The 25144-nt window shown below is 38.9% G+C and overlaps 2 protein-coding genes across 4 annotated transcripts in view; one reads left to right on the top strand and one right to left on the bottom strand.

Moving 5' to 3' along the window:
- Positions 1 to 9352, top strand: part of RHOQ (ras homolog family member Q) — a 36331-nt gene extending 26979 nt beyond the window's left edge. The window contains exons 4-5 of the mRNA XM_063443919.1: positions 424 to 519; positions 3580 to 9352. Of these exons, the coding sequence (XP_063299989.1) occupies positions 424 to 519; positions 3580 to 3735 (252 nt within the window). The 3' untranslated portion in view covers positions 3736 to 9352. The remainder of the gene's footprint in view (positions 1 to 423; positions 520 to 3579) is intronic.
- Positions 3814 to 25097, bottom strand: PIGF (phosphatidylinositol glycan anchor biosynthesis class F). 3 transcript variants are annotated; one of them, XM_063443917.1, is made up of 7 exons: positions 24990 to 25097; positions 23317 to 23372; positions 17791 to 18036; positions 16289 to 16380; positions 14585 to 14701; positions 14142 to 14250; positions 3814 to 4200 (listed from the first exon to the last, which is right to left on the bottom strand). In XM_063443917.1, the coding sequence occupies exons 3-7, from the start codon at positions 18016 to 18018 to the stop codon at positions 4087 to 4089; spliced, it is 660 nt and encodes a 219-aa protein (XP_063299987.1). In that variant the 5' UTR covers positions 18019 to 18036; positions 23317 to 23372; positions 24990 to 25097; the 3' UTR covers positions 3814 to 4086. The 3 variants fall into 3 exon arrangements, with proteins under 3 accessions (XP_063299987.1, XP_063299986.1, XP_063299988.1); XM_063443916.1 differs by having other exon boundaries at positions 23312 to 23372; XM_063443918.1 differs by lacking the exon at positions 23317 to 23372.
- Between the last annotated feature and the right edge of the window lie 47 nt (positions 25098 to 25144).

A 25144-nucleotide genomic window follows, 5' to 3' on the forward strand; every position in this document is an offset into this window, starting at 1 on the left:
ACATAATTTGGGCTTTAATAGACAGTCTGTGACTACTGCTCTGTTTTTTTTTCCCTATGTCTGGACATTTTACCCAAATGTTTTTCTATCCAATTTTCAGTTTGATGTTTAGTGAAGTAGCCCCTTTGCGTTCTCTGCGCCAGTAAAGTGAAGCTGTTTCAGAGAGGAATGTTACAGTAGCTGTCTAAGAGTGCCCAACATTTAAAATCATACAAAGTTCTTAAAGATATTGTGCAATCTGCTTGTAATCATTTTTATCTTTTCTGTTAGAGCAATGATAGTACTTGGTTCACAAGGGCATTTTCGTATTTCTTTTATAAATTTATCCTGTTATGCATTGGTCTTTTTTATTTCATTTCGTATTCATTATAAAGGATAAAAAGATATGAAAGTATGTCTATTATTTTTCTGTGCTTTTTGCAGACCGACCTTAGAGATGATCCCAAAACTTTAGCAAAACTAAATGATGTGAAAGAGAAACCCATTACTATGGATCAGGGGCAGAAACTGGCGAAGGAGGTAAAGGGATATAATGTTCCAATCCTTGTCTGAGCGCCTTCAGACGTCTAAAGACAATTTGCTGTCATTCACTGAATGTCTTCTTGGTCTTTATAAGGCTCTTGTGGGAAGCATTAACCTGTTCGAATGTGTGTGCTTTACAGATTGTCTGGCTTTGTCGTTGTAATTTTTAGACTTTGAAAAGACTAAGTATAGCATTTTGTAGGGCACGTTTAAAGATACAGTTAACTCGTTCGTCCCCATGGATGCATTAAAAAGAACATTAAGCTTTTACGTGCACAGATTTTAGGGTACGCTATGTTGTTTTTCATAGGAATGGCGTACAGTGACTGGATGCAACCCTTTATGTGACTTGGCACTGTAGCTTGCCCAAGAAACTCTCATAAAAGGGCCCACATTGCAAACCAAACTACGGCAGGGATTGCACAGGGACCGGGTTTTTATACATGTGGAATCTGAATCATCTCTGCTACTCAAGATAATCAGAGGCAGGGAGGGAGAATGAACTATAGGGCCAGAATATAGTTTCCATTCTGCCCCCACCCCACATCTGTCTTACCCCTTTTCTCCTTCATAATAGATAAATGTCTGTGTACTTTTAGACTTTACTTACGGTACCTTATAATTACCTCTATATCTGCACATCTTATCCTCGTTCCTCGCTTTAGTCCTTCTTGTGTGTATTATATTTTTATGTTGAGACTGTTATACTTCAGATTAATAGTTCACACACTCCTCGTTACAATATTTACATGTCACATTTATTAAAAAAAAAATATTCTTTACTATCTTTAATCAGGCTTGTTCTCCAATATGGGATTAACTCAAATATCAGTGTTTACACGTTTCATTTGCAATTTAAAGGGATGCTTCAGTCACCAGAACCACTACAGCTTACTGTAGTGGTTCTTATGTCTATAGCATGTCCCTGCAATGTTAGCACTGTAAACATTGCCATTTCAGAGAAAAGGCAGTGTTTTCATTGCTGCCTAGTCACTAAGGCGGCCACTAGAGGTGCTTCCTAGTCCAGTGCTCTGCATGGAGGTGCAAAACGTACCCCATGGAGATTCATTAATGAAAGGCATCTCTATGAGAAAATGCTGATTGGTGTTGCGTTTTGCCACACATGCTCGATAGCCACCCAATGCTTTTCTAAGGGAAAGCACAGGATTGGCTGAGATATCAAGATTGATGATCTCAGCCATGGAGGCAGAGCCATGCAATACTGGCATGGCATAAGAGCTGCGTAAAATCACTTTTAGCCTCTACAGAGAGGGACAGTCACCTAAACAGCCACTTCAGCACTATAGTGTCAGAAATACATGTTTGTATATCTGTTCCTTTTAAATCAATAGAAATTACTATTTTTAGGCAGCGGTACTTAGAAATATTTGTTTGGACCTGCAGGGGTAGTTCTCCATAAAAGATTGCGAAACACTGGTGTGGGACTTGAAATTTTAAATATAAATTTATATATATATATATATTTATTTTTCAAGTAGCATATATTTAGAACTCTCGCTAACCTTCAGTAGAATTTGTAGAAGCAATGAAATACAGAAAGCTAACAATTTACTTTTAGTGCCTACTGAACAGGAAGATAAATTGCATTGCAGAGAACTGGTCCCATTTCAAGGACAAAGTATTTCTTTCCAGATAATTTAACTTCACTGTCATCATGATAGTTATGCTTTTCTGAAATCCTTTAAATGGGCTCTTGTCCTCTTCTGAGACACACGTGCCTAATTTTCACATCATATGTTCACAATTGCTTTATTACTGCATTTTCTCCATATCACTCATACAATTCATGGGTGGTAAGATGTTGCCTCTCTAATAGTTGTATACTTTTTATAAGATTTTTATTTAAAACATAGAAACATTAGAAAATGGTTAGAATAAAATGGTATTTTGTAACAATAATGATGACGATAATAAAATAGTTAAACATTTCTGTTGTAATTGTCAAATAATTTATGACTATGGGACCAACCGCTGCTTTTTCTCCCACGTTCTCGTGGCCAAACATTGATTAACTAGCTTTGCTGGTGTAGTGTGTTTGACAAAATGACGGCAAGCCACTGACTAGCAATGGTTGGTATTCTCACATGGTTAACTCGCTCCTAAACAAAACCACTTCACTCTGCAATAAACATTTATTTAATGTTAACGAATAAATGCCTCTAGTGATTGTCAGTCTGATAGCTACTAGAGATTTGTTCTCATACAAACGTTAACTTTTGTTGTTAGCATTCACATGTAGTGGTGTTTGGTGCTTAGTGTTCCTTTAAAGAGAATAACCCTGTCATTATTGTAAGTGGCTTCTCTTTCCTGCACAAAAAAAGCCAATACAGCAATTATTAAGACATTTAATTTTAGGAACTATAGGAAGCTTTTTTATATATATATATCTATACAAAGCACTTATTAAAAATGTTCATATGGTCCTTCAAGTTTTCATTTAGTGCATAATACACTTTGAAGCATCTCTAAATATCATGCATGTAGTAGTATTCAGAGAAACAGATACTTTTTTATTTGTTGCTTCAGCTCCATTCAGTGTTAAACTGTTTTTAATGTTTTAATGCTAAACGAGAGTCTTAGAAGCCCATCCTTTCTGTGTCACTTGGGCTTCTGAAGAAGCATGAGCCTGAGCAGCTCAGATTTACCGAGAGTCATAGCTGACCGCTTTCAGATTATAACAGTCGCCGTTGCTGGTATCAATTGGTATGGCTAGAAGGAAGTGTGTAATCTCTGCCTGAGTCATACCTTCCAGTAGGGACCGGTGGTAGAAATGCTTATTTAATGTTAAACTGATGGAAAATATTTTAACACTGAATGGAGGGACATTGCGCAGGAACTCCAGGTACTAAATCAAATTCAATGAGATGAAATGGTTACAGTACCTACAGTGTACTTTTTAAGGATTGAATTTAAACTATTCTGTAATCGGGGCCCTGTATCTCCAAAGCAATGGAAACGTTTCCAACCTTTAATAAGATGAAAATTGCTATTATTTTTACCTAAATACAAATTAACAGGCTGCTTTTTGGTTTACAGATCGGGGCGTGCTGCTATGTCGAGTGCTCTGCCTTAACGCAAAAAGGACTGAAGGCTGTTTTTGATGAGTCCATTATTGCGATCTTAACTCCAAAGAAAAACCCCATGAAAAAAAGGATAGGATCACGATGTATTAACTGCTGTCTCATCACGTGAAACATGAACATGCATGACCTGCTCTACTGTGAGAAGACATGACATCTTGTCTGTTGCTGCACATGAAACCTCCACCACAGCTGCATAAATATTTTATTGATCTGCTTTTTAAACACCACAATTTCCAAAGTGAAAGCATTTCAAAGAAAATAATATTTGATCCACGTTGTCTTTGAAAGTAAAAATAGTTTCCTCAGGGTTTTACAAGCTACAACTGTCCCATGTCTCATGGGGCTGCGGCACACAGACAACAATCCGTCCGAACTTGATCTCTCCAATGTGATGTCAATGCTCCGACTTGGGACGCATTCATGTTTCTGGTGGAATTGGCACAAACAGTCGATTTAACTTCTACCTGTTTTTGTATGTGAGTCTCTTCCTGTTCCAATAAATCCACAAAGGGCCAAAAAGGAGGCCAGCTACGTACCCCATCGTAGCTCCAAGAGAACAGGAAATTGGCCAAACCTAAACAACAACAAAAACAACAAAATAGTGAAACGGTCCTAATAAGCACATGGAATGTTTGTCTTAATGGTAGAAGCAAAATGAAGAGTGCAAGAATATTCAAAGCATTTTAATATATACAAGCACAGTGACGTGTAGAGGGAGACCTTGTTATATGTATCAAGTCTCTACAGTAAATGGGAAATATTGTCACCTCCCTATAACCACCTATTTATCATTGCATTGAAACACATATAGATCTCATCTTCAAGAATCTTTTTAACCAAGCTAGTTATGGTATAAGGGATTCAGTGCTACTTCCGGAATCACCATAGCTGCAATTACTGCAAAAAAGTTTTGTTTGTTTTTTTATCCAAAAAGAGGAACCCCTTTCTACACAAACATGGTGTCAACTGGCACAAAGAAAGCATTTGAGATGTAGTACAAAATTGTTCACTTGGGGATCATTATAATTAAGCACGAATTGTGGAGATTTGACAAGGGAACTGCAAGGTGAAGGTCAAAACAGCCAGAGTGTAATCATTTTCCAGTTTGGCTTTATGTGACCTGAGATTTGCAACTCTCTTGTCTATTTTCTACAAAGTACAGTTTAGCGAAAGTACTCCTTTCTTATATTCAGATATTTTGCAATGCGAGAGAGAGTGTACCAAAATTACATTTACTGGTGCCAAAGGTTGCATTTTTTTTTATTTTCCCCTCCCTTCACATTCAGGATTCTATGATTAGTGAGAAAACTATATAGTGTAGCACCTTAACCCCTTAAGGACCAAACTTCTGGAATAAATGGGAATCGTGACATGTCACACATGTCATGTGTCCTTAAGGGGTTAAACAAATTACTGATACATTCAATACCTGCCTATAAAATCATTTACTTATTTTGTATCCCAACTGATTTGGGAAATTTGCCATTTTTAGACCTCAGCAAGTCAAGGGTATAGAATGAAAGTTATAATTGGTGCCTTTTTCGTTAGAGGTTAGCAGCTGCAATCGGATAGAAAACTGAACAAGACACCTTCTGACACCCAGGTTTTAATGAATTCATCCAAGAATGGATTTTGTAAACTACTTCTCCGTAATCTCTGTCCCCTTAAAGTGAATCTGGCATATAGAAAGAGTAATGCAATCATTAGAACGGTTTTATTTTGTAAGCTATTCCCAGATGGTTGGCATGTACACTTGCAAAGTTATTAAAGTATTAGAATTTGTGGACAGCAGTGCTTTGCTGCTGATCACAGTCCATATGTTACAAGCAGGACATACGCAAAACAAAACCCTTCAGCATCAAGCTACGCGGGTTACTACAAACTTTAACTCTACAATAGTACTTACACACAAAATAAATCTAGAAAATAAAACGGGAACTGATCGATTACAGCCTATGAAATAGAGATTGTGAAAATGCTGACATGACTCTTTCTTAAAAGGCACAAGTTATACACATATCCTGTGGACGACAGTTTCACATTCTGTTAGCTATATATCTCAATATCGCTAGCGAGTGTACAATTTAAAGGACGCTCTTACTTTTGTATTTTCTTCCTACTCACCCGTTGGGTTAAAAAAAAAACAGACAGGTTGGCTTTATGCATAACTAGTTAAGATTACCAGCTCGGAACCTCAAGAAGTACTATGAAAAAAAAAAATCATTCTTATAGGACAAGAACTAGAAAATGGGACAAATAAGGGAAGAAAATAAACAGAAATAATGTATGGAACAAATTACTTATTTTGCATTTGGAAGTGTAGAATTTTTTTTACAATGTACAATGCTTACACCTCCGTATGTGATTATTTACAACAACAAAAAAAGAGCATTCTGTATGTAAGAGGAGTTGGACAAGTAGTAAGTAGAAAATGTTCCTTGGGTGTAGATCAGATGACTTTTCTGCTTTTTGTTTTTTTCTGTTTGTTTATACGAGTAGCATTTCCCCCCTATTGCATACTTATTTTCCAAACAACATATGGAAGAAATACAAGACAGAAAACACATTTGTTGAAGGGACACTAAGCACCACAACCAATACTTGCTTATTGAAGAGGTTGTGGTAGATGGAGTCTTTAGGTCTAGTCCCTCCAGGGCTTTCGGGGCACTAAAAACCTGGCCTCCCAATGTGGTTTTTCAAAAAAACTGCTGTCTTGCACTTAAAGGCTTTCTGCACCACAACCACTAAAACGAACTATCATGGCCAGGATGCTTACACTGTCTTTATGCCATATTGCACCACAACCACTAAAACGAACTATCATGGCCAGGATGCTTACACTGTCTTTATGCCATATTGCACCACAACCACTAAAACGAACTATAGTGGTAAGGATGCTTACACTGTCTTTATGCTATATGCTTTAGACACCTTTAGTTTATTAGTCAACCTCTTATTTGAAGTTTACTTTCTTATTTACTACTAGGTGCAAAATAATGATATATATATATATAAAACTTTAACCTCCCCCTTATGGATCATGCCTATTTCTCTGGTACGATATGGTATTTATTAGGTAAAAGCTAACTTTCCAGTTAATGAGGTCATCAAAAGCCTCTATAACATGTTTCTGTGCCTTGAGCACTCAAATTATATCACTTTTTGTTTTGTATATCTAAATGTTTTTTCTGAAGATGCAAACCACAGAATGCATATTTTAATTCATGTTTTATTTATAGAATGTAGTAAACATGCAGATAAGCACCTATCTGCCATAATATACAAATGCACTATTAACTAAAAATGAAACACAGGCATTAACCTAACTCAATTAACATATCCACGCTTTAAAGCCTGTTTTAGAGATACAAATGCAGTACAATATGAAAACTACAAGTTTAAGACAGGGCAGGGTGACCACTGGCTTCCAATATGGACAGGAATGCAATTCCCATTATCCTTAGCCAATTGAGGTTTTGTAGACTAGACATAGCTGCAAAAAGCTAACAATCTGCAAAAAGCTAATGGTTGATCATGAAATCACAGTATTGATTTAATTTGCCAAATCATTTCTGTCAAGTAGAGCAGACATGTCACATGTCACTAGGGTATTTCATGAGGATGCAGTGCATTCAGAAATGGGCCACGAACGCTGACATCTATCCTTTTGAATGTAAATTTAATGCTGGCTAAAGAAAAATTGACAGCACATAATTAAAGAACGAAATTACTATCACTTTGAGATTGCTCCGGAGGTGCTTTGGTCATATCCATATGACTAGACAGCAGTTTTGATAGCACAAAACGTATTTCACAATTATGTTTCAACGGCTGTCTCTTGGCAATGAGAACAACTGTGGGATGAATCTGCTGAATCATAGTCCACTGTAGGCTGAAATGACGCACACTTAAGACAATATCCTTTAATTTATACACTTGCCAGTGATTTGTCTCGGATGAGGCCTGATAACATTTTTAATACAGATCCAAAGAAGACTTTATAATCCACACAATCAGAATATCATTTTAGTTAAAGTTAGCATTTGTTGATGTTTTGATTTGTTTGCCATGTTTTTATTTCCCTCATTGTAACGCGCTACAGAATATGTTGGCTCTATATTAACAATATTATATATCATCTATGCATTATAGTAGCCAGATTGATACAATATATATATTTGATTTATTTCTAGATTAGGATGTAATGGATATCTCTTTCTTTGATACAAAATTAAGAAGGTACGTGTACTCTAGATAGTAAGCTCATTTGAGCAGGGTCCTCTGCAATTTATTGTTCCTGTAAAAAATTTTTTAATCCCTTAAGGACACATGATGGAAATGTTTCACCATGCTGGCCTTTTACTTCTAAAGCTGTGTGCTTAAGGGGTTAATTTATTGTTAAATTTCCTCCTTTATGATATTGTAAAGCGCAGCGGAATAAGGTGGTTCTATGTAAATGCCAATAATAATAATAATAATAATGTACACCTGTGTAATCCCAGAATGCCAAGCATGAAGCTTGGTACTAAGAATAGTGCGATGCTGCACGATATCGTGGTCTATGGTGTTATAGATGATGGGGATTTCAGCTATGTATATTAAAAGCACTCTGTCATGACAGTCCTATATAGCCCCACATTTTGTCCTCTACATTATGCTAACCAAATATTGAATATTCAGATAAATATTGTGCACTTGCATCCACAGTGGCAGACAAATGGAGGTCAGCATATCTTTGAATCAATATGTCCTCTGGAAAATTCACTGTATATGTATGTGCAACCTGAATGATGCCTTGTCATCCACTTGCTTTGTCGATTTCAGAATCCCTTTAAAAACTTGGGAGTCAGCTTGGAAATTTATCTAGCAGTGTATTGATGCAAGTGGAACTGCCACTCTTAATTTAAGTGGAATCAAATGTAACATTTCCTCATTCCCAATGAATGTAACGTGCTTTTGTAGTGGAAAGTAGTACATAACATACTTAACTCCACATCACTTCCATGTGCAATGTGAAATGATCATGAATTAGAATATGTTATACCAGTCCTGGGGCCTTACTTCCGAAATTCATACATGGGCACGGCCAGTTCCCTTTAAATTCTAAACTCTCCTTAATATTTTAATATATCATAAAACAAATAATATATTTTATTGCCTTAAGAGATCGTATCTACTTACCAACTGTGCAGTATATAATCGTAATGACTGATTAAATACTTGCCACCTGTCCAGTGTTACACCTCCAACACATTGGGTTTGTGGGTGTTGCATTCCTACCATCATCTCTCTACCCTCCCACCTAACTGGCCAAGCAGAGACCAGCTCCCCATTCAGCCAAAATCAAGACTTCATGCCAGCGCAGCAACGTCAGAAAGATGCGGTTGTTTTGAAGGTTCTGCTTTCCCCTCACACTCTCTACACAGATTGCTATCTCAGTAACTGATTGACAGGTGAAGGAAGGGACCTGTATATACAGAACTTTATGTATAGATAAAATGTAATCCCTGTTCATTTAAAACCAAGATGTGCGATCCATGACAGGTACGTTTTAAAATGTAAGCAATGTTCACAGTTTCATCTAAATTTGGGGCTGACATTAAAGTGTTTTTATTAGCAAACTGAGGTTTACTTGGAGAAGATAGAATGATTATGTGATCTCTGAAGTCGAGAGCTAAGACAAATGAATACTAGAGGCTAATACTAAACTGTAGAGCTTTTTATTTGATATCTTTTCTGCTTTTGAAAGCATTATTGCTTATTTGTGATTCACTTATCTCAAGACCCCCCTTTGCCTTGGAACGTAAAATAACCAGTTCTGGACTAGTTGCAAAGGGGGCTGAAGAACTGGTATTGGTTTAGTGGTTGTTAGTCTGCATTACTAAACACCAAAAGGCTCTAAATTAAGCTTTTCAAACCTAGATAAAATTCTGCAAATTCCCACTTATGTTTAACACTAAAGAATAGTCCTATGATTATCTCAAGATGGATTACTTGTTTTAGATTGTCATTTCCTCTGAAAAACCCTCTCTGTAAAATAGTTCCTCTACATTACCCATGGGAAAATGATGGAAGCTTGGCAAAAAATGGACTTTTAAACCTGACCTCTTGCTTTCTAATGCAACGGCTCATTAAGAAATGCTTTGCACATCGCTCGCCTCCTGAATGGGTTATTTGAGGAGAATCAGAGACATGGAATGCACCATTTACGGTACCTACCAAACAAAAATGTTTTTAAGTATGGGACTGGATACAGATATGATAAATGACTGAGGAATGTTTGATACTTGCTGAAACAGTGGAGTATAAACCTTTATTTTTCTTGTAGTATTTTCTCCCATGTGGCTTTTTCTATGGCAGCGATTTTAGGTAACTGCATGTTGTAAAATCCTAATCCATGAAATACATGCTATAATACTTTTCTATTCTTGTATAACCAGGTAACATGGTTATTATGGCATTTTATATTAAAGACAGAGAAAAAAAAATGACTGTGGTTTTAAGTTGAAGGTATAGTTCGATGTGCATTTTATATTAATGTTTGTTGAAATGCAAAGAAGAGGTAGTTGCTCATATGCATGGGTTGTATATGAGCTGTGCACAGAACCCAGTATATTTGGGGGTTGGTTCAGATATGCTGCTGTGTGAGTAATATGACACCTAGATATGTGTTTTCTCAAGGTTTTTTATATGCTACACACAAATATATTTTTCTTTTTAGTGGAGGTAAAACTACATAAATCCTTTACAAACCTATATATATTTTTCATTCAATATTACAGCACTTGCATTAACAACATTATTATTAATTTATTATACAATGCACACACACACACACACCCACACCACCACCGCAAACTGTTTAACAAAGTTCCCCATCCCAAAGGTGTTAATAGCGACAACAATGTATTCCTCTGTTTTTAAGATGTACTTTTAGGTTGGAGAACTATGTATGCCCCTTCACATATGGAAGCACGGCAAAAGCCACTCTAGAACATGAAAATGCCAATGTGCTTCAGTCTTCCATGTTAGGACCACTATAGTGCCAGGAAAACATATTCGTTTTCCTGGCACTATAGTGCCCTCAGGGTGCCCCCACCCGCAGGATCCCCCTCCCGCCGGGCTCTTGGGGGTGGAAGGGGTTAAACTTACCTCTTTCTCCAGTGCTGTGCGGGGAACTCTCCTCCTCCATATCAACGTCATCAGCTTAATGCACATGCGCGGCAGGAGCCGCGCGTGCATTCAGCCAGTCCATAGGAAAGCATTCTCAATGCTTTCCTATGGACGCTGGCGTCTTCTCACTGTGAAAATCACAGTGAGAAGCGCCTCTATCGGCTGTCAATGAGACAGCCACTAGAGGCTGGATTAACCCTATTATAAACAGAGCAGTTTCTCTGAAACTGCTATGTTTATAGAAGAAAGGGTTAATCCTAGCTGGACTCGGCACCCAGACCACTTCATTAAGCTGAAGTGGTCTGGGTGCCTATAGTGGTCCTTTAAGAGCAAGAAAACTAATAAAAAAATATAATTACATAGGCTTAGAACAAATGACCCCCCCCCAAAAACAAATGATCAAAAAGCTTATTCCCAGCACCATAATCACGCAAGTGTTTTGAAGTGGTCATGGTGCAAGAACGCTAAATAAGTAGTATTCCAGTATTAAATGCTGAATGCAGACATTTTATATTGTTGCTGTAGGTGTAACTTTATCCTCCTGCAGTGTCATTAGCCAGCAAAGAACAACAGTCCCAGGTTGACTAATGTGAATTCTGTGCATATTGTACATACACACATTACATTGACAGAGTGCTCAGTTGATGTTCTCAGCCAATAAATGTCAGCAGAAGGCAGACGTCATTCAGCCAAAATATACCTAGCATTATAACCACTACAAGTACTTAAAGTGAAAAAATAAAGTTTTAGGCTGATGCCTGTCTGCATGACAAATGAAGCACTGGGCACGGTTAGTAGCAATTCCCAGTGCAAAAGAAAAACACGACTTTCTGGGGTTTTTCCCCAGCTAAATAGGGAAGGTGTGGGTTCTCGTTCTGCTGAATTGCTGACTTTAAAATAAAACATTGAGAGGGGGAAAAAAAGGAAATGAAAGCCATCAACTATACAGCAAACTGGCAAGCAGTTCACAATTAAAGTCACTCACCTAAGTAACTGAAATTAGGCCAAAATGAGAGTTATCTTTCTTTTGGTGGATTTCTTTTTTAGTACCTTTGCTATTCTGGACTGATTTTTTCAGTTGCTAAATCTCAATCTAGTTAAACAGTTTGAAAAATATTTCCAATGTCTCAGAACCATGTACAAAGACAGAAATAAACAAATAATAAAGCTATCTGCATTTCTTTTCAGGAATTCAATATGTAACAGTTTTACAGTAGGATCACTCAAAGGGGGGCTGCCACTTATCTGGAAATTACACCATTTGGAGAAAGAAGAACTAAAACAACTGAATTCAGCTATGTTTTTATAAAGAGTCACTCCAAACACCATAAACACTACAGCTTGTTGTTGTGGTGCCTGTAGTGACCCCCTCCAGCCCCCCTATTGTTCAGAAACGGTTTGATTTCTCAGCTGACACTTTTAAAAAAAATAAAAAAAATGAGGTGTGGGACAAAACTGTCGGGAAGGGTGCCAACAGGATCAATGTGGCACAGCTGCAGGAATATATTGGCACAAACAGAAAATGCAATACATTGTTGGCGTGAAAACAGTTGTGTCACTATTTATGAAACAATTGCATCTCTTCTCTGTATGCTTTCTATACACAGACTGCCAGGTGCAAAGTACACATTAGATAATAAGGAGCTAAATTGCAGGATATGGAGGTGCTGAATTCTACATTGCATTTTGCTTCTCACACCCCATAAATACATATTTGTTAAATATGCAGTATAAGGAAACAAATCATGATAAATGACAGTTTCCCCTTTAAGAGATTTCTGATATAGCAGCTGGCTTTAGTATAAAGAGTAATATGTTTGTAAAGTGAGAATCACAGACAATCAAAAAGTAAAACTAAGCTAAAACTGACCACTTCTCTTTCCTTCCAGTAATTTTATTTTCAGGGTTTGGGACACCACTATCTATAAGTCTGTATTTTTAAGGCCTTTATGTGGTGTTAAGCAGAAGTATGTCTAAATTGTAGCAACACCTATGTCTAGACTCATGACAAAAGGAGACAGCTAAAATATTATTAAAAAAAGGATTACGTTTATTTAAAAAACACATATAGTTCTATAGATTTTTATTCCAATTATTTAACCATCATGTCATGTGTCTTTACGGGGTTAAACCCCCGAACAATACATGCAATCAGTGGAATCTGAGAGCATGACATTCAATGTACACTGTTCCCATAATATCTTGTATAACAGCTGACATGCTAATGTGGCACAGTCAGTCAAAATCCAGCATAAGAGTGCTAGCTAAACACCAGTTTTTTAATTATTCAATGTTACAGGTACAGGTATATGGGAAAAGCTTAAGTGCATTTGGTTTTATCATAATGTTTATGCTTTGGTTTTAGTCTCTGTTCAAATCTCTTAGAGTTTGCGTAAAAAAAAAAAAAATCCAAAAGAAAAAAAAATCTAGTTTTCTTTCAGGTGTGAGCTGAACAGTTGACTCTTCACTCATAGCCAATTAATATCCTTGTTTTATCTGCATAATATATTGCCCTATAATCAAAGGTGGCAAATTATAAGAGAGCATTAAAGGGACTCTCCAGTGCCGGGAAAACAATCCGTTTTCCTGGCACTGCATGTCCCCTCTCCCTCCCACCTCACATCCCCGGTTGCTGAAGGGGTGAAAACCCCTTCAGTCACTTACCTGAGACCCCCGCCGATGTCCCTCGGCGGTGGTTTTGGGTCGCCGCCGCTCCTCCTCTTCATTACGTCAGCCGGCGGGGGAGACTGATCACGCCCGCCGGCTGAGGAGACCTAATGCGCAAGCATGCGCATTAGAGCTCTCCATAGGAAAGCATTGAAAATGCTTTTCAATGCTTTCCTATGGGGAATTGAGCGACGCTGGAGGTCCTCACACAGCGTGAGGACGTCCAGCGACGCTATAGCACAGGTTTTCTGTGCTATGAAGCAGGAAGTGCCCTCTAGTGGCTGTCTAGTAGACAGCCACTAGAGGAGGAGTTAACCCTGCAAGGTAATTATTGCAGTTTATAAAAAGCTGCAATAATTACAGTTGCAGGGTTAAGGGTAGTGGGAGTTGGCACCCAGACCACTATAATGGGCAGAAGTGGTCTGGGTGCCTGGAGTGTCCCTTTAATTGGCTGTGGCAGGCAGCTCAGCTCACACTGATCTGGCTATGAGGGCAAAGTTACACTCCAGAAAGCTGCAAAACATTATTTTTTAGATCTGAGCGTGGAGAACCACATCATAGCCATAAGACATGGCGTTATGTTGTGCTTGGTGCCCTTGGTCTGGGGTGTTCTTTTCAATGGCAAAAATGTTAAATAAGCTAAATTTTTCCAGCACCTTGTAAAAGGTAACTTACCTGCCATGGTCTCTCCCAGTCCAACGGTATAGGGAATGCTCCAAACCAGGCGCCCAACACACTACCTAGGGTTGTGATTTGCAGACTGTGATCCCAGACACACATTGCCCTGCAAAGGTCAAAAGTAAAACAGTTATGGGTATTGGTCAATAAATGTTTCCTCTAGCCCCATACAATAAATACATTTCAGATAGAAACCGCAGAGCTGGTGAGTTTTCCTTAACTCTCATTAATAAAAGATTTCACACCAGCTGGGTTATTTAACAAAATGTGAATTTAGATAATTCAAAGTGAATTTCACATTTATTTTGACCTTTGGCAGTAGACGTATAGCATACTATATAGATTTTTACACTAGTATAATACTGGGCTATAATGGGACATCCAATCGCATTTTATACTCTACATAGAGTGGGGGAAAAAATAAAACTGGTAAGACATACCCATCTCTACTGAAGACACGAACCCATGCATGAAAGTTTGGACCAAGTATAAAAAGACAACGTGACGTTATGAAAGAAGACAGGAGAACAGAAAACATAAAGGTCTCTGGCACTGACCTGTGAAGAAAATAAAAAATATATTAATTTATTAAACGATAAGTTGGGAAAAAAGGACAATAAATGTGCCATAACCACTGAAGTGAGATGTCGAGGTTATGGTGCAAGAAAGCTCCTGGGTCCTACCAAAGTAAGCCGTCATACTGTGTACAAATTGTCTGACACTAACCTGGCTCTGTCAGGACCTCTTGGTGCTTCTGGTTTAAAAACTTTGCACATTTTTGATTGGCTAAGAGCATCACAAGATGAGTGTGATTTGTAACACATAAATCCTTCTGATCTAAACTGTAGTACATTATATTATATGGAGCAATGAAGCATACATTGTGGGAAGAAAATACCATCATTAAGGTCTAGAGACATGGTATATTGTTTTGTGAATCAAGAACCCGAGGAATGCAATATTGGCTCAAAATACATGCGTTACCATTCTGCATCTTTTTATATCACATCACATGATTTATGAGTCTGGGCATTTTCCTTTGTAATGCCGTGGATGCATGATGCTCAGCATTCCAACGATGATGACTGTGCCCAAACCAGCAGCATGGGAACATGTGTCTAGCAGCATGGGAGTTATGATGTACAAAGTGTGTGTGTCAGGCTGTATAAACCTCCTCCCACTTTAACTGAACGCTATCAGTCAAATAAATTGGCTGAGGATTTAAGAGCTGGTTTGCGAACATTCAATTTTAATGGACAGTGTTATGTCACCACAGATGAATACTCTCTCTTGCGTACAGTCGGTCTAAGCACCATCACAACTTTGCATTATTGCAAAGTTGATAGTGCAGATACATTTGTAAAAAAAAATACAAATAAGAAATAAAAATAAATGTTATTACAGAGTCAGTCTGTTGGGGCTGTCAATAACGCAGCCAATAAGCTCACTTCCAGCTGTTCAATTTCAATTGTGTCTAAGCTGTGCACGTGTACACTCTACGCACAGTTTGGACTGATCTATCTCTCAGCTCCCTCAGAGAGACAGAGCCAAGCCATGTACCACGCATGAGCAGACTGTGGCTCTAAGTAGTAGTGAACCAGGGTATGTGCAAAATAGAGGAGAGGCAGTATAATCTGTAGCCCCACGCATACAATGAAAAAAATGCGTCAGCAGGGAACAATAAGACACGAGTATATTTTAATTTTTGTAATACATTATTTATATAATGTATCTAAACTAGGGAGAAGTTTTCTTCCCACAGTCTCCCTTTAAAGCAGAACTGTCACATTTGTATGCACAAGTTGACTACCTGAATGTTAGCATTGAGTAGTGTTCTTTTTTGATTTTTTATGTATTTGCAACTCTATTTAGTACAAACTGTTATGTTAAGTACAAAAACATGCAGAATCTAACTGTATGACACATGAGTTTAAAAAGGAAGATATATAAGATTTTACAGTGTGTTATCAAAAGAATAATGTATGTTGCAGAGATATAAAAAAAAATAGAACTATACGTATTTTAAAAAAAATAAAAAAAATAAAAAATGTTACATTAATGACCCAGACACCTCCATGAAAATTAATCCAGGACAAAGCATTGCATTATACAAATATAAAGACACAGTTTGCTTGAATACTTACTCTAAAAGAGGGGCACCATACAAAAATAGGACTGCATGAAACACCAAACATGAAATGAAAAAGTATATGCAGGATTTTGAAAATTTATTTACCTAAAAAAAAAAAAAAAAAGAGTCCATAGAATTAAAGATACAGCACACAAATAAACATTGTACCTAATTAATGGCGGTACTAAAAACAAACATGATTTACAAGATCTAGTCAAACTGCATGTTCACAGGTGAAATTTCAGGCAGGGTAAAAACGGAATTTTATTTTATTGATGAAAAACTAAATACCACTGGCTTGGGTACGAACTTCTACACCTCAATACATGGATAACATGTGGTAAAATGAAAACCAAGCTGCAAAATTTAAACTGAATTTGCTCATAGGAACACAAGGTTTGACTACGTTTGCAAGTAAACTGGCCGAACTAGTCCCCCCTTTTCCTACTCAAAATAGGATTTCATGTTTAGGACAGTAAAGCACCTTACCCAGGCTTTCTTGAGATTCACTATATAGTCTGTCAAGAGGCAATTCCATATGTAGCTACAACTCTTTATTTAAACTGTATTTTCTAGTCTTACTTACACTGAAGCGGGCTATGTTATTTTCAAAGGTTTAATAGTTAATTCCAGGGCTTGGGTGGCTAACATTTGAACCAGGAGTTTATGGGAACACGCAGTCATACCCAACAAAACCGGTACCAAAAAAAAATAGAATTTAAAGGGACTTTTAACCTGAAAAATAACTTCATCTCAATCAAGTTGCTTTGAAGGTTAAAGTCCTTGAGTGCCATCATACTAATTGCACCAATCTGCATTGATTTTTCTCTTCTCCGCAGCCATATTGAGCCGAGAAGGAAAGCTATGATAAGCATCATTCGCCAATAGCCGCTGAGAGCGTCATAATTACCTTTAAGTTCACCTTAAAAATCCATGAGTTATCGTGAAGCATTACACACCATTGCACCATGCAAATATGTGATATTATGAAACATTTTACCTAAAATAAAGAGACACTATAGGCACCCAGACCACTTCATCTCATTGAAGTGCTCTGGTTGCAGTGTTCCTGTCCTCTTAGCAAGGTTTTAATTGCAGGGCTGTTTCAGAGAAAATACCAGACAGCCACTAGAGGCACTTCCTGCTCCATGAAAGGACACTGGGTGTAATCAAGCTTTGCATGAGGATGTCCAGCATCTTCAAATTAATGCTTTCCTATGTGGAAAGCCTAACGCACAAGGTGCTCGCTTGAGCAATAGATCCCCTCCATTACTGGCATTGGAGCAGGCCAAGAAGGTGCCAGCTCCTGAAGTCCTCGGCGCAGGAATCAGGTAAGGGGTTAAAGGATTTTTTTTATCCTTTACTTGGCGGGGAGGGTGCACAGAGAGACATTAGAGCATTAGGAATATAGTTTTGTATTCCTAATGCTATAGTGTTCCTATAGGTAATTATTTTGTGCTGGCTACCTACAGCTAAGAGATATTGCATTGGTTGTACGTGGCAATAAGTGCTTACTTTACTTCCAAATGAAGTTCTTTTATACGAAGGGTTTGGCTTTAATGTCAGAAGTAGGATTATGTTGACAGCAATGACAAAAGCAGAGCAGACACAAAGCCACGTCACATGCGTTCCTAAAAGAGAAAAGTCGTCTAGGAACAGGGGTGGAATGCATAGAGACAAAACCACAGCCAGGACACTGAAACCGTGGCCCACTGACATCCTCCGTAGCTCTGTTTCGTCCATGATGGAGTGTAAAAGATCCTAAAGGAAAAAGAAGCAGATGTAGTCAAGCGATGATTAGTCTTTTTTCTTTATTTCATTGCTATAAGTAAATGTGACCTTTAAATGGTCTAATGCAAATAAGGCAGAAAACAAAATGGGTAGAATATATAATCTGACACATTATTTGTAAGCAACCTATTCTATTAAATGAATCAGTGCTTTTGGTTTATGGTTGAGGTAAAGGGTTAAGGATTAGAGTAAATATATGGAATTACAGACAGGGGTAAGGTTTTGATTAAAAATCTGACACCATTTCTGAACTCCAAATCAAAAGCACAATCAATTGATACAGTTTAAAGGGTGAATCTAGCATGATACGGTTATTTTAATGTTGCATTTTCTCCTCCTGTGGTTTTGTCATACTAGTTTTGTGCATAGAAACCCTTCCTAGAATGTCTACAATTACAATTATTCATAAAGCACCAACATATTCTGAGGCGCTGTACACTAAGTAAACAAGAAAAACATTTAATTCTAACAAAACATGTTTGGCATATGAGAACCAGAAGGTGAAGACAGCCCGGCCCGAAAAAGCTTACATTCTAAAACTACTTCTTAGAAGCACAGAATAACCTTAATATGTGGCAGACACAGTTTGCAAGATTCACATGTAGATGAACAACAAGGTAATATATGGTAAAACATTAAAGGAACATGCAGGGCACCATAACAACTTCGTTAAAATTAAGTTGCTATGGTACAAGGACGTCCCTGGCACGGCTCACCGTTCTCATCTGGTTTAACCCCAAAGTCTGTGTTTCAGCACCAAATCTCCCTGTCCTTCCATTTTCTCAAAATCGGGTAACCAGAAGGCTCTTGCATAAATCGGGCATTGGCGCCGCTGAACGGTCGGCTGACGCTCTCAGCCAATCAGTAACTCACGATTAAAAAAAAAAAAAATGTCTTTAAAAGAAACGTACCTCCTGGGGAGGTTTGAATAATGAACTGGACTAATTTTAAAGAAAACTATTTTTTTTTGGCAAATTTAGTAGCTATACCCCCAAAGAAAAATATGCATGTGTTTTCTTTTGCACATTTTGATGGGGGCATATGAAAAATCATCTTGAAATAGCTGTAGATATAGTATCTGCAGTTGCTACAAGCTGTCCCCTCTTTCCCCAGCACATAATTTCAGTGTGTGCCGATGTATTGACCAATTGTGTTAGCAGGTTGCTCTAGCCAAGGGTGCCTGTTGCTTCTCAGTAATCCTAACGGAAGCAAAACTAAACTCCCAGGCTGTTTGATTGGTGTACTATATCTAAAATCCCCTTAGTCCTCCGCTCATTCCACCTATCTAACCCGTAGATTCTTATGTACTTCAATAAGACAAAGGGCATTTTTTGTGACTTTATTCATTGAAAATTCTTTAAGGTAACCTTTGGCGTAAGAAATGTCAAATCCATAAAAATCTGTATGAAGATTCTAAAATGTACGGTATCAGCAAACATTGTACCTTCCATACCTCAGGCAGTACCTTATGTAGTGCAGACTGCAGCCTTGCGGCCCAATACAGCCCTGTACTAGGCATTCTTTTTCTCCACTTGCTCGATTAAAATAACATAACGACAACCAGGCACCAACAGTGCATTGCAGATACAAACATCTCTTACCTGGGTTTCCCCGGCTATTTAAAAACATAACTTAGTACCATAAATGTACCAGATCTCGGGTGTCAATTACAGATCAGTTTAAGAGATATAGACATTTGAGAATTAATGAATCTGCCAAAACGTCAGAACCACGCACATACTCATCCGTGCACAGCTGAAGATTTCTGACACCTTCCCTTTGCATCAGATCTATACTCAAGTACACAGGCTGTCCTCAGCTAGGGTTACCAGACCCACCAAGTTTTCCTGGACACATCACGTAGACATAGTAATGGACTGCACAAGAAAAATACTGCCCCAAGAAACAGTACGATGCAATTTATAGACTAGGCCACATTAGTGCTTGAGGGATATAGGCCTTAAAGGGACACTCCAGGCACCCAGACCACTTCTGCCCATTGGAGTGGTCTGGGTGCCAACTCCCACTACCCTTAACCCTGCAAGTGTAATTATTGCAGTTTTTATAAACTGCAATAATTACCTTGCAGGGTTAACTCCTCCTCTAGTGGCTGTCTACTAGACAGCCACTAGAGGGCACTTCCGTGTCTATAGCACAGGTTTTCTGTGCTAGAGCGTCGCTGGACGTCCTCAAGCTTTCCTATGGAGAGCTCTAATGCGCATGCTGGCAGACGTAAGGAAGGTGAGGAGCGGCGGCGACCCGAAACCACCGCCGAGGGACATCGGCAGGGGTCTCAGGTAAGTGACTGAAGGGGTTTTCACCCCTTCAGCAACCGGGGATGGGAGGTGGGAGGGAGAGGGGACCTGCAGTGCCAGGAAAACGGATTGTTTTCCTGGCACTGTAGTGTCCCTTTAAATTTAATAATTTTGGATAAGCTCTTTAACTGATTTAATATTTAATGATATATTCATATTTTTGTTAGATATGATATATTTGTGATATTTTTATAAAGCATTTAAAAAAAATATATGTAAATATATTAAAGGACGACTATAGGCACCCAGACCACTTCAGCTCAATGAAATGGTCTGGGTGCCAGGTCCATCTAGTTTTAACCCTGCAGCTGTAAACATAGCAGTTTCAGAGAAACTGCTATGTTTACAATGGGGTTAATCCAGCCTCTAGTGGCTGTCTCATTGACAGCCGCTAGAGGCGCATCCGCGCTTCTCACTGTGAAAATCACAGTAAAAAGACGCTGACGCGCATAGGAATGCATTGAGAAATGCTTTCCTATGGACTGATTGAATGCGCGCGCGGCTCTTGCTGCTCATGCGCATTCAGCGCTGACGTCGGAAGAGGGAGGAGAGTTCACCAGCGCCCGGCGCTGGAGAAAGGTAAGAATTTAACCCCTTCAGCCCAGCAGGAGTGGGGGACCCAAAGACCCTATAGTGCCAGGAAAACGAGTTTGTTTTCCTGGCACTATAGTGCTCCTTTAAATTATTTGAAAAGCTAATCCAAAAATATGAAATCTAGCCCTTAACCCCTTAAGGACCCATGACATGTGTGACATGTCATGATTCCCTTTTATTCCAGAAGTTTGGTCCTTAAGGGGTTAAAGGGACACTATAGTCACCAAAACAACTTTAGCTTAATGAAGCAGTTTGGGTATATAGATTATACCTCTGTAGTTTTACTGCTCAATTCACTGCCATTTAGGAGTTAAATCACCTTTGTTCCTGCTTATTCAGCCGTAGCCACACCTCCCCTGGCTGTAATTGGCATAACCTGAATGAAAACAAAATTGTTTCATTTTCAAGCTGATGTTACATAGTTAGATAGCTGAAAAGAGACCGTCCATCAAGTTCAGCCTTCCTCACACCTGTTTTTTGCTGTTGATCCAAAAGGCAAAAAAAAAAAAAAAAAAAAAAAAAACCCAGTTTGAAGCACAATTTTGCAACAAGCTAGGACAAAAAATTCCTTCTTGACCCCAGAATGGCAGTCAGATTTATCCTTGAATCAAGCAGTTATTACCCTACATTGAAAGATTATATCCTTGAATATTCTGTCTTTGCAAGTATGCATCTAGTAGCTGTTTGAACATCTGTATGGACTCTGATAAAACCACTTCTTCAGGCAGAGAATTCCACATCCTGATTGTTCTTACAGTAAAAAAACCTTTCCTTTGCCTTAGACGAAATCTTCTTTCTTCCAGTCTAAACGCATGGCCTCGTGTCCTATGTAAAGTCCGGTTTGTGAATAGATTTCCACACAATGGTTTGTATTGGCCCGAATATATTTGTATAATGTTATTATATCCCCTCTCAGGCGACGTTTTTCTAAACTAAATAGGTTTAAATTTGTTAACCTTTCTTCATAGCTGATATGTTCCATTCCTTTTATTAATTTTGTAGCCCGCCTCTGCACTTTTTCTAGTGCCATGATATCCTTCTTTAGAACAGGTGACCAAAATTGCACAGCAATTTGTAGTCTTGCACAGCAATATGTAGTCTTACCAGTGATTTATAGAGAGGCAAAATGATATTCTCGTCCCGAGAATGAATGCCCTTTTTCATGCATGACAATACCTTACTGGCCTTGGCCACTGCTGATTGACATTGCACATTGTTGCATAGTTTGTTGTCTATAACAATTCCCAAGTCCTTTTCATGTGTTGTTATCCCTAATTCACTTCCATTAAGGGTATACGTTGCTTGTGTATTCTTTACGCCGAAGTGCATAACTTTGCATTTTTCAACATTAAATTTCATCTGCCATTTGAGTGCCCAGTCCTCCAGTCTATCTAAATCCTTCTGCAGCAAAGTAATATCTTGCTCACATTGTATTATTTTACAAAGTTTTGTGTCATCTGCAAACACTGAAACATGACTTTCAATGCTGTCTTCAAGATCATTTATAAAAATGTTAAATAGAAGGGGTCCCAGAACAGACCCCTGAGGGACACCACTTGCCACCTCTGTCCAGCTTGAAAATTTACCATTAACGACAACTCTTTGTATTCTGTTTTTAAGCCAATGTTCTACCCAAGAACAAGCATTTTCATCGAGACCGATTTCCTTGAGTTTGAACACTAATCTTTTGTGTGGAACTGTATCAAATGCCAAATGTAACTAAGTTTCTATCTCCAGAATTGTAATTTGAACTTTAATTACATACAAGAGGATCCTGCTTGGTCTAGCAAGCTATTAACAGAGCAGGAGATGAGAAATTCTAAGTTAGACAGAATTTAAAATAAAGGAAGTGTAAACATTTGCTGAATCTTTACAGGAGTAAAAGTTTAGGAAGGCTGTGCAAGTCACATGCAGGGAGGGGTGTCTAGAGTTGTATAAACAAAGTGATTTAACTCCTAAATGGCCAAGAATTGAGCAGTGAGACTGCAGGGGCGTGATCTATACAGCAAAACAGCGTCATTAATCTAAAGTTGTTCTGGTGACTATAGTGTCCCTTTAATTCGATAGCCATAGGATTTCTCTTGTAACGTCTAACACACACAGTTGTATTATCTAAACTGGTAATTGTGCAGAACTGACAAGGCAGTTGGACATTTAGGATAATATAGCTAAACAGAAAAAATGACAGTAATTTTTCCATCTCAGCTACACTGGCCTAGTGTAAAACCTCCTACGTAATGTATCAAGTATCATGCCGAAGTCTCATTCAGAAACTAAATGTATAACCATCTATAAATGTTCTATAGGGATGCATGGAACAATTTGGTAGCACTTACTTTACCAGTTAATAATGATTTCTGTTAAGACTGTCACGTGTCCATTAATTTCAGTTTACACCTGAAAATAAATAAATCATCAATCAGCATATAATTACAATTCATGCTATTCACAGCATCCATACGATTAGTACTATTTTAAACTTGCAATTCACAGTTAATTACACAGAACAATGGACTATATGAACAAGTGGCACTTTATTGCTCCCTCGGCGGTGGGGACTCTCCGCCTCCTTTCCCCGTCATCGGCTGAATGCGCATGCGCGGCATGAGCCGCGCGTGAATTCAGCCAGTCCACAGGAAAGCATTCTCAATGCTTTCCTATGGACGCTGGCGTCTTCTCACTGTGAAGATCACAGTGAGAAGCACAGAAGCGCCTCTAGCAGCTGTCAATGAGACAGCCACTAGATGCTGGATTAACCCATAAGTAAACATAGCAGTTTTTCTGAAACTGCTATGTTTACTGCAAAAAGGGTTAAACCTAGCTGTACCTGGCACCCAGACCACTTCATTAAGCTGAAGTGGTCTGGGTGTCTATAGTGGTCCTTTAATAAACACTTCAAATAACATTATGACTTATGAGCACTATACTAGGAACAGCAGAGAACTGACAAGGGAATTTCACATTTAAGTGGCAGAGCTGGAAAAAATTATTATTATTAACATTATGCTAAAATTCCCTACCAATTCTTAATAAATTTCCAGTTAAGTAAATAGACCCAAATATATGTATTAAATAATTAGAACTATAGCACATTTTCAGTCTAAAGTACCCATAGGATTTAATGCACCACACACAAATATAATTGACCATGATTAATGTAGGGCTAAGATTGTTTAGTCCTATGCTACCAGTCCATTCTTAAACCAATCCTACTTGATCTCAGAGAATAAACAGGGTAGCAGCACATGCAGCGGACACTTTTATAACATGACCTCTGATTTAAAAGTCAAAGTGCCATTACCACTTTAGCTTATTGACCCTGACAGTGAGCACACGGGGTGATAGTGTGCTGTGTGACCCTGACAGTGAGACCACGGGGTGATAGTGGGCTGTGTGACCCTGACAGTGAGCCCATGGGGTGATAGTGGGCTGTGTGACCCTGACAGTGAGCCCATGGGGTGATAGTGGGCTGTGTGACCCTGACAGTGAGCCCATGGGGTGATAGTGGGCTGTGTGACCCTGACAGTGAGCCCATGGGGTGATACTGGGCTGTGTGACCCTGACAGTGAGCACATGGGGTGATACTGGGCTGTGTGACCCTGACAGTGAGCCCATGGGGTGATACTGGGCTGTGTGACCCTGACAGTGAGCCCATGGGGTGATACTGGGCTGTGTGACCCTGACAGTGAGCCCATGATGTGATACTGGGCTGTGTGACCCTGACAGTGAGCCCATGGGGTAATAGTGGGCTGTGTGACCCTGACAGTGAGCCCATGGGGTAATAGTGGGCTGTGTGACCCTGACAGTGAGCCCATGGGGTGATAGTGGGCTGTGTGACCCTGACAGTGAGCCCATGCAGGTCACATGGTAACCCGGAAGTAATGCAGAGCAGTTTAACCCTTAGTGATCCTCCCTCTCTCCGAGACCTTAATGATGATTCGGGGAATAATAACGATCACAATAGCCAGTCAGCCGCTGACACTCACTGAGCCCGAGCTGGCTAACTCAACTCACCTGAGTGCAGCCCGCTCATTACACTCCCATCACTGGCCGCTAACTCCGCCCCCTCCTCTACCTGTCTCCGAGGGCTGCTCAGCACGCTTTTCGTGAGTGGCAGTCCCAGCAGCCAATCAGCGTCTGTAAACACAGCCGGGACACAGGACCTGCTG

The sequence above is a fragment of the Pelobates fuscus genome, chromosome 2, assembly GCF_036172605.1.
Source record: "Pelobates fuscus isolate aPelFus1 chromosome 2, aPelFus1.pri, whole genome shotgun sequence".
NCBI classification, from domain to species: domain Eukaryota; kingdom Metazoa; phylum Chordata; class Amphibia; order Anura; family Pelobatidae; genus Pelobates; species Pelobates fuscus.

Bases quoted from the DNA above. Each gene is read 5' to 3' on its own strand.
- PIGF (XM_063443918.1), bottom strand. From the start codon at position 18,018: ATGGACGAAACAGAGCTACGGAGGATGTCAGTGGGCCACGGTTTCAGT. The intron at 14,251-14,584 runs GTATGTCTTACC...TGACCTTTGCAG, and splicing joins CGTGTCTTCAGTAGAGATGG to GGCAATGTGTGTCTGGGATC. The intron at 4,201-14,141 runs GTAAGTTACCTT...GTTGTTGTTTAG, and splicing joins ACTGGGAGAGACCATGGCAG to GTTTGGCCAATTTCCTGTTC.